The sequence below is a fragment of the Lepidothrix coronata genome, unplaced genomic scaffold, assembly GCF_001604755.1.
Source record: "Lepidothrix coronata isolate B3197 unplaced genomic scaffold, Lepidothrix_coronata-1.0 Scaffold227, whole genome shotgun sequence".
Lineage (NCBI taxonomy): Eukaryota > Metazoa > Chordata > Aves > Passeriformes > Pipridae > Lepidothrix > Lepidothrix coronata.
Window position 1 is genome coordinate 221,674 of NW_016690407.1, and position 9,869 is coordinate 231,542.

Consider the following 9,869-nt stretch of genomic DNA (forward strand, 5'->3'; position numbering starts at 1 on the left):
ACTATGTAATAAAGTTCCCAAAAAGTATTAATAAAGCTCAAAGAGCTATTACTTAGTTTCTACTCTGTTGAAAAAGACTTGTGGTCATGAGAAATAATCTAACTATGGATGAAGTGAAAGAAGAAACCAGGCATATCTCTACAAGCATCTAAAAACCTACCCTGCAAGTGTCACAATTAGAGCTCTTTAATTTTACAGACCTTTCTGGGATCGGTCATAGTGTAATATTAACAGACATACTGCTTTTCAAGATCAGGATTAGTTTTTCATCACTGCTTTTATGAACACAATTGATTTAACTCATAAATATTAAGGAGATATCTGGCCCATGTTTTTTAAAAGAAAAAGGGGCTTCTAATCCTTTGTGTGACATTAATAAACCAATCCCTTCTTTCTGTGGCTAAATTGTACTTTATATCACTCATTTTTTTCTTCAAGTACATAGTTTTTCATTGTGTAGCTGGTGAAATTATGCTTGAGTACTGTACATTTGATCATGGTGACACAACCTGCTATTTCCATAGCTCAGTGCACAGGAAAGTCAATAGCCCTGAGGCTGCCATGCTTCTCTGAGCAGGTTGTTACCAAACATTTAACATACATAGCTTAATTGGACCATTTCTAATTCAGAGCTTTGGTTCTGTGAAGCTGAAGCTTTATCTTGGCATGTAGTTACCCTATAGAGTAGCTTCCCACTCTTCTTATCTCTAAATATTGTAAAATTCACACAGTTGTTACTAGAAAAAAAGTTTTTTAGCAAAAATTATTATATCTATTTCTAAAAAGCTTTTATGGTAGAGCTGGATAGGCAAGAGTTCAAATATCCATTTGAGGGGGAAAAAAAGTATTTTTGGTATACTTCAAAAAAATTTCAAATTACGTTCAGCCACAAGCTGATGTGCAAAAACCTGATACAGTCAGACTCAAAATGTGATACAAAGTTAAAGTTTCCTTTCAAGATGACAGAGCACCCATCGCTTTTGTTCCTGTATGTTCTGACAGAGCACAAGGTTCAAATCCTGCTCCTATTGAAGTCAATGACAAAACTTCCATTGACTTCAGCGGTGCAGGATCAGACCCTAAGCAATACAGCTAACATCTGCTTTCTTTCTTTCTCTCTCTTATCTTTCAGTGAAAAACACTGGAACAAATAGAACTAAATATTAGAAAAAAAGGGAATTAATATCAATTAGCTATTCTGTGGTAAGTTTTCATATAAAACATATTGCTAGTAATTTCAATTTTTTGTGTATATGTATATAAAATGTTATCAGAATTGTTAAATATATATATATGACATACCATATTATATCCTACATAGATGTTTCCTTCTTTGTGAAAATCCTAAAGAAAAATCTAACATCTAATAATCTTACAAAAATGCTGCAGCCTAGCAATTCTGCAGTATCTCTATAACCTTGTGGATTTCACAACATTAAATATGACCTGATACAATCAGTGAATGAATAAACTGGTTTCCTTGATCTGATGGTATTTGCTATACAGAGACTGGAATTCTTATCAAGTTTTTATCCATCAGTTTAATTCAGGCATAAATTCAGTTATCGCCTCCTGTAAAATATCTGTGATATTAGTTCAGGGTAATGTGATTGCAGATCAATAGGCAGTCTTAACTGCACAGAAAAAATGCAATCCATTTTTTTAATGTACTGAGAAGACATCTAAAAAAGTAGAAGAATAATAACTATCATATGTAACTAATTTCTACTCCAATTTTTCCCTTTTTAGTTGGTCGCCATGGAGTTCAGAACACTTACAGAGCTATCTCGTCTGCCAACTGGTTTAGGAAAAAGTTTTAAAATATTAAAATATATTAAAGTATATCTTAAATATCACTAGGAATAATCAAGGCATCCATATAGCTCCCATTAAACAAAATAAGCAAGAAGGTAACCCAAAATACAGTCATCATCATATACATATTTGTAAAAACCACAGTTTAATGAAAGTGTTTAGTGAATACTAGTTTTAAAACGTGACTTTTCATAAAATAATTCCCCCAGCTCAACAGGTGGAATGCATTTGCTAAAAGAAAAACATTATTTTTAAAATCTGAATTCTTTTTACATGAAGCATTGCTTATAACATACATATATTAGAGAGAGAGAGAGATGATGTAGCCATATCAGTGTGGGAAAACAGATCTACATTTGGAGGTTAGAAGATGAATCATAGATCAAAAAGTAAAGTCACTAGCAGGAAATATCAAATGAAACCTATAGTTAAAGGAAGTCCATTGAAATGGGAAAACATAGAAGAAATGTTAAGCTGACCATTGAAACTATTTGTAATAAGTTGTCATGTCACCTCAATAGAGGTGAACATTAGATGGAAGATGTAGATGAAGGTAGATTAAAACAATTTCGTAGCAGCATGGGAAGAAGCCAAAATGGCTTGGGGAAAGGAGAGAAGTGAGAATAGGACTAGAATGCTGAGGTCATAGAGACTGGGAAAGCTGCAGGCATCAATCTTCTTGATTGCTGCCTCTGCTGGGGGACAGTTCACTGCTGAAGAAAAGTCAGGTTTAAGTGAGACTGACAGGGAACAGGAAACAAATAGATGTCAATAGTGCAGAGTCTATGAAAAAGGGGACTTTAAAAAATGAGCAGGGATAATTGAGAGCTGGAGAAAAAAGCAAAAAGAAACAAGAGAAAAATTATGAGCAGCAAGAATGAAAGGAGAATGTAGCATGTGGGAGAAAGCAAAGTATCTCCCCTGTTTAGAAAGACTATAGAATTACCTAAGAAAGGCAGAACCTACCTCACAGATTTACATTTTTGCATTCAAACACTTCTTGTCATGTAAATCGACATGCTAATAGTCATAATTTTATAGCACGTAATGTCTTCTCAGTTCAAGTTGCTGGGATAATGCCATTTTGAAAATATCAGTTTCCTCTTTTGAACTGTGAATTTTGGGATCTGTTTTTTGTAGGAAATGGTCTGAAAATTGAACTCTCGGATGTAAAAATAGAATAGCAAATTAACATATAAATCGTTACTAAAAGAGAATGCTTTTCAAGAGTAAGCCTTGATTATGGAACTGAATCAGGGTTTTTTGACCACTTCAAGTTGTCAGCATTAAGTGCATCTGAAGGCACAGCACGACCTAAGAGTGCTGTGGAGCAACTTTCTCTTGCTGTGAAGAAGCAGCAAGCATTACCAAGTGCTCCCTGCACAAGAGCAGAGAGTATGCTTAGGAACAGTTATTGGCATTACATTTTAACTTCTGCTCGCTGTGTTTGGTTACATAAGTAATAAGACATTATGAGTGTTCCCTTAGATATGATTTTTTTTTCCCCAACAACTATAAAACCAACTAAAACTGGCTCAGGACACATAGTTAAATTTCCTCAAATCCTGATAAATGTTGGGATTTGTCTAAAATATCTTAATTTTTATCAAAGTCAGGGTAGGTTGGGTGTATATCACCCTTTACCAGAGATTAGTCCATTGCCCATTCAGATAAATTCCAGAGGAAGGACGCAGAAATATAGTTTTAAAAACACACTATCCTTGCAAAAGTGTCAACAGAAAAATTAAAAAATTGTTATTGAAACATATTTTGTAAAATATTTGAAAATGTATAAATCTCAAAATATGACAAATATTCACCTGCTGTGAAACCTATCCAATTTCCATTCACCTTTTGAGTGTTGTATAGAAAAAAATTAAAATTTGGAAACGTATTTGATGGTTCAAAAGGAACTACCAGTACAACCAAAAGGTGACTTTCTTATTAGAGAAGTGGTAAATTTTATCTTTGGTAAACAAACATTCAGTAAGCTTGCAAAGGTAGGGCTTGTCAGCTGTTCTCCAGGTGCAGCTCTTCGGTACATTCATTTACTGTAACTGAAGCTTAGTCACATTTAAATCTGAATCCTACAAGGCTGCAGGGATTCACATAGATCGGCTTGCAATCCTGGGATGACATCCTGTATTCTTTATATGATGCTGGATAGGCAAGATACGAAACAAGATGGTTTACTCCTGAGGGACTTACTGTACTTCATAGTGTTAAAAAAAAACAAACCAAAACCAAAACAAAACAAAGCAAAACCAAAAGCCTGATGGTTCTTGGCTGAAGCATAAAAATATGCCAGACAACTGATAGCCTAGTCATAAAGTCTTTTGAAAACAAGGAATGAATAGCAATGTGTCATATATATATATAAGCAATGTGAAATGATGCTTACCCACTTGCAGTCATTTTATTGTGTTATTTCCACAAATATAAATAGGTTTTTATTCACCACCTGGTCCTTTTATGTGACATGCTCTCTTTGTCTCATAAAAGCTTGTTATATGTGGGTGAAGAAACATTGAATATATTCCATACTCCCATTCTTTTATCAATAATATCCTGTTATCATTACACAATGATTTGAATTCTGTGACTATAGCCACAAAGGAGAAATTCAATTAAACCAAAACTACAAAGGAAAAATCTCATTGCAATCCTCTGTGCAACTGGTGAACCCAGTAATTATATATAGCCACCTATTGTGCTAGCATAATAACATGTGAGGAAGGTTTAGTTAGACACATTTACACACATAAAAAGCAATATGGGCATAGAAAAAGTCAATTTTGCCAAAAGTATAGAATAGTCACACAGTAACAAATGAGAGCTGCATGAATCCTAGTTTACTTGGCTATAAATAAATCCAACACTTTCTTTCTCTCCATGGTAAAATAAAATAGGAGCACAGAAGCATAACAGTCTCCTTTGAGCAACCAGTCTCTTTCTGTTCAATTATAGTCATCAATCTGTTCCACCTAAAATATTTTCCTCCTTGAGAAACCAAAGAAATCAGTACTAGGATACAAAATATGCTGTTGCAAAAATAATGTAAAAGAGGTCTTTCCTTTTGTAAATGTATTTGTTCTGAAAGCCTGTATTTTCTACAATGCAAATTTTGTAATTCAGTAAAAAAAAAAGCTGCATTTATGCAGCACTTAGAATCAGAAAATCTTGAAGACCTTGGAAAGGAGAAGTGAGAGTTACCTTCATTTTACAGACAGAAAACTGCTGTAACAAAAAGAGCTTAAAGCCATTTTTTTTTCCAAAATCTGTCTCTTATGTATATTCTTTTTAGATGCCCAATTGGAAGCCTTTAAATCCTGATATTCAGAAGTGCTAAACAGACAAAGCTTCAGTTGTATGAGTACCCTGTCTCTCAACAATGACAGTGTCAAATCCTGGGAAACGCTTGCCTGTGCATAATCCCACAGTAAATTGGAGAGCAGGGAAGGAATAGTCAGGTCTCCTGCTTCCTGCTGCATGCTCTTACAAAACTTATCTAGGAGATTGAAGGATCTTTCCATTACTTGAAATCTTTAGGTAAAGCCTAGATGTTGTCTCTTATATATACAGAAGCTATAGCTTCACTAACATCTCTGGGCTTGGTGTGAGGATCATTTCATAAAATCAGACAGCTTGTGTTACTTCTACCATAGCACAGGATAACCATATTATATCTTCTGACCTAATGAAACTCCTGTAAATCTATGACTATGAGAACACAAGATAATGAACTATAATGAATTATCTTGGGGAAAACACAACAAAATTGTGATTAAGGCTTTTGCATCTTCATGAGATGTGACAGTAGCTACCAAATTGCACTGTTTCTTCCTTTACTCTGTGTGCCACTGAACCATCAAAGCACATAAAGTAAAGCTGATTTGATTCAGCTAAATAGGAAAAAGTCCAAATCCTCTTCCTCATGTGGTAGTTCTGTACAGTCATCTACAGAGAGCAGTACACTGTCCACCTGCACATGTTTGAAGAATTATAGAGAATTATTTTAAAGATGAAAAATCAAGGTGTCAAAATAATATAATCTGTGGTGCAAAAATAGTTTCAGGGTAAATTTTCTGTGCTCAGAATCTCATCATAAACTTCAAGAACTGAATGAGTACAGAGACCAATCCTTTCAGTCACAGAGATGGTTCCAAAATAATATAAAATGTGCATTTGAAATCCAGGAAAGCACTATGGGGAGATTAAATATCCCATAAATATTCCAGCCTAACTTTAACAACCATATAAACTGTCCTAGTTTTAGAGAGAGGGAGGGAAGGTTTTGAACTCTATTTCTTGTCCTTTTTTATTTTTTTTGAGATGACCATCTTCAAAGTACAAAATAACTACAGTTTTTCCTGTTTGACTCTGTATAGCAAGTTTTCTTTTCTTATTTCACAGCATTACTGTAGGGGATCATTTCTACTGCACTAAAAAAAAATTCCATGATCACAGTCACTGAAATTTCCTCCAAGATGTAAGTATGAAGTATCCTTTAAAACACTAGTTAGCTGTTCCTACAGGAAGCATCACATCAGTTATTCACTTCATATTTTCTTTTAAGGCATTTCTTCAGAAGCCAGATCCCGCAAATAATGTTCGGTTTAAGATCTTTTGTTCAAAGTATAAAAGGTTAGTTTTACTATCCCCTCTTAAAGCCCACAGCACACTATTGCCTATAATTTTATCAGCAAGCAACTCATCAGTTCGGAAATCTAAATCACGTTTTTTTCATTCAGCTGCAGACAACGAAAGCCCTTTTTCCCCCGGGGTGATATGCTAGTTTGATTTTATTTTCCCTGACATTTCACCTGTCAGATTATGATAAATAGAAGAAACAGAGAATAATCATCACATTCTCACTGCATCTCATAATCAAATATCTGGAAACATAAGATAAATCAGAAACATTATCCTGAAGGGAAAACATTAACACTGAAAACACCATCAGATATCCAAATCATCTTCCAGTGACATAGGACTCCCACACATATTTAAAAAATTAAGAAAGAAGACTGTCACATCTACTTTTTTTATCTTCAAATACTAGGGAATGACCTACAATGAAATAAGCAGAAAAAAAGAAAGTTGCAGACTTAAGAAATTCTATCTAATAACAAAGACTGTGTCTTCTTTAAGTCTTGTCATCAATGCTTTCTGAAAGCAATCCTGAGGCCAAGAATCAGGATGGTTATCACGAAATAGTATAAGCTCAAATTAACTAGTTGGCAAGGTGAAAAGATTAATGAGTCAGAACACAGCAAACATGCTCCTGATTTACTGCATCTCTAGTTGGCATGTTCCAAATTTCTCTCGATCTCACAGTGCTGAGATTCATAAGTGATGAAAACTTACCTGCCTGGCCGGTGGTAATACTGACAGCTGCAAAAAGCCTCTGGGAACGACTCAAGTCAGAAACCCCATTCACAGCTTCAACTTCAAACGTGTAGTTAGCATGAGCTAGCAAGTCCATGACAGTGACATAGTTATCTACTAATCCAGTTTGCTGGGGCATATATCCAATGTTACTCCCACAGGGAACACACTCGCCCTGCTCCCAGCTGCACCTCTTGCACAAAATGCGGTAGGTCACATCACTTCTTCCCCCGTTGTCAGCAGGAGGACTCCACTCCAAACTCACGGTAGTCTGGTTGATATTGAAAATTAGGTTCTGTGGTGCAGATGGAGGTCCTACATTATACACAAAAAAGTGCAGAGTAATTACACAAAACCAGAGTGGGACATGTAGCCAGCATTTTAATTACTGAGACAGAAAACAGTTGAAGCATTTTTCTCCACATAAACATTTCATTATTTTTATTACAAGCTGCATAAAAGCTTCCTTGAATTCATTTGGTAAGAGCTTTATTTATTTTCCATTAAGGCATCAGAATAACAATTGTCTGTATATTTACTGCAACTGACTTTAGCTGTTTCTCCTCTGTGCAATTAAAAGGAATGGTTAACGTACATTGAAGGTTCTGTTTTATAGTTTTCCCAAATATGGGATTTGTTCATTTCTTCTAAACATTCTGCACAAGCTGCATCTAGTCCTTTGTTATCAGCTCTGATATGATTTACAGAGATATTTGGTGCTGTTTGGGATTTAGGAGACTTCCACTATTTAAAACACCAATCTGCATAGGCCAGTCTATTTGCAGTTAGAAAGTTAAGTCAGATCCAACTACAGTTCGATCAAAGCACAGATCTACACAGGTTACTTTTCATTTTTCACATTACAAATTTTGGTATTGTATCACATAAAGCACACTGTCTACAAGAATTTTATGGCTATGGGAAAACTGTGCCTGTATTCTACCTATTACAATGAGTTACTCACACAACATGCAGTGTTTTCCAATGCTATATCAAGCAAATATGAAAATTATATTTATTTTGATTCCATATTCACTGTCAGCTCTTTTCCCCTCTGCTTTTCAATTTTATTTACTGTTGCAAAGGTACTTTTCAAACACAGGAAAAGCCAGACAAAACTACTTGCTGCAAGTGGCTGCACCTGGTTGGTTAAGCAAGTCCCTTACTATTAAATTCATGACTCACTCACTTGTGCATGCGACATATGGTGGATCAGAAGGTGCTCTATAATAGCTATCTTCACAGTCGCATCTTGAGGATCCTTCCTTGTCAGAGAAGCTGTGAGTAGGGCAGCGGGAGCACTGCAGATCTTGTGAGGAGGATTTGTAGAACCCACGGCCACAAGCTAAGGCAGAACAAAACAAATTAAGGTTTAGATTTGCATGGACTTCTATTCTGAGCTTTTTTTGCTTCTGTTACATGAGGTACGCATTCCTGTAAACATCTATACTGCCCATTCTGTTATGTTGGCTCAAGCAAGACATTATGCTAACAATTTCTTTTTCTTCAGATGATGCTGTTACTGATTTTGTGGCATTTTTATGAGTTCAAGTATACACTACAACTCAACACTACAACTCAACAACTGGCAGTACAATATTTCAAAACAGAGGGCTGCATAAATACAGCAAGCACCTGTTTTTCACCAAAGAAGAGTACAACAATGGTATAAAACACCTGGATGCCTGCAATAGGCCTAAACAAGGGAAACTCAGTCTTGAGATCTGATCTAAGGCCACTGAAGCATTTCTGGTATCTGAGCTAGTTGTTTTGGAATTAATGGAGCAAAATTTTTTCTTCCCTGATCTGAGAAACCCAAATAAGCTGTAACCCACCAGCAAACCATGATTCTTAGGAAAAGAATGAGGTGTGATCACTTGTTGGAAAGATGACTCTGGTAGGAACAAAAGAGAAAGAGGAGAGCAGACAGCGCAAAGTGCACAATAGGTTTTTCCAGTTTCACAGAAACACACAAGTAGGTTGAAATTAATTTACTGAAACTTTCAAGAAGTAGATAAAAGGTAGACAATTGGAAATATCCATATAAGACGATTTCTTACTTTGGTAAGCCTGCTGGGTAAGGCCTTCAAGGCCTTCAAGGTCTATGGCAGATTTTGGAATGCTTAGATTGTCCCCCCAAGTTCCTTAAAATGATCATCTCACTCCATGAGGATCAACACGGCCAAGTCAGATATGGAAATGCACTTTCTGAGCCCTTTCGAATAACTAATGGTGTGAAACAAGGCTGCGTTCTCGCTCCAACCCTATTCACAATCTTTTTCAGCATGATGCTCCAAAGGGCGACGGCAGACCTTGAGGATCAGGACGGTATCTACATTCGATACTGTACTGATGGAAGCCTTTTCAACCTAAGGCAACTGAAGGCCCACACCAAGACCTTAAACCATCTTGTCCGGGAGCTGGTTTGTGCTGATGACGCTGCCCTTGTTGCCCACACAGAAGCAGTTCTGCAGCGTTTAACATCCTGCTTCACAGACACTGCTGAGCTCTTTGGGCTGGAAGTCAGCTTAAAGAAGACAGAGGTTCTCTATCAACCTGCACCTCAGGAAGTCTTCCATCATCCCCATATCACCATTGGCCAATCAGTACTCAAATCAGTTCAACAGTTTAATTACCTAGGTAGCCTCATCTCCTCAGATGGTAAA

General features: G+C 36.2%; 1 protein-coding gene across 8 annotated transcripts in view; it reads right to left on the reverse strand.

Moving 5' to 3' along the window:
• Nucleotides 1-9,869, reverse strand: part of EPHA7 (EPH receptor A7) — a 165,966-nt gene that overhangs the window by 101,658 nt on the left and 54,439 nt on the right. For 7 of the 8 annotated variants that reach the window (XM_017834032.1, XM_017834035.1, XM_017834031.1 and 4 more), the window contains exons 4-5: nt 8,393-8,548; nt 7,183-7,518 (exon numbers count right to left, since the gene is read on the reverse strand). In XM_017834032.1, the coding sequence (XP_017689521.1) occupies nt 7,183-7,518; nt 8,393-8,548 (492 nt within the window). Of the gene's footprint in view, nt 1-3,790; nt 3,975-7,182; nt 7,519-8,392; nt 8,549-9,869 lie in introns of those variants that run through there. The other variant, XM_017834038.1, reaches the window with a different exon arrangement.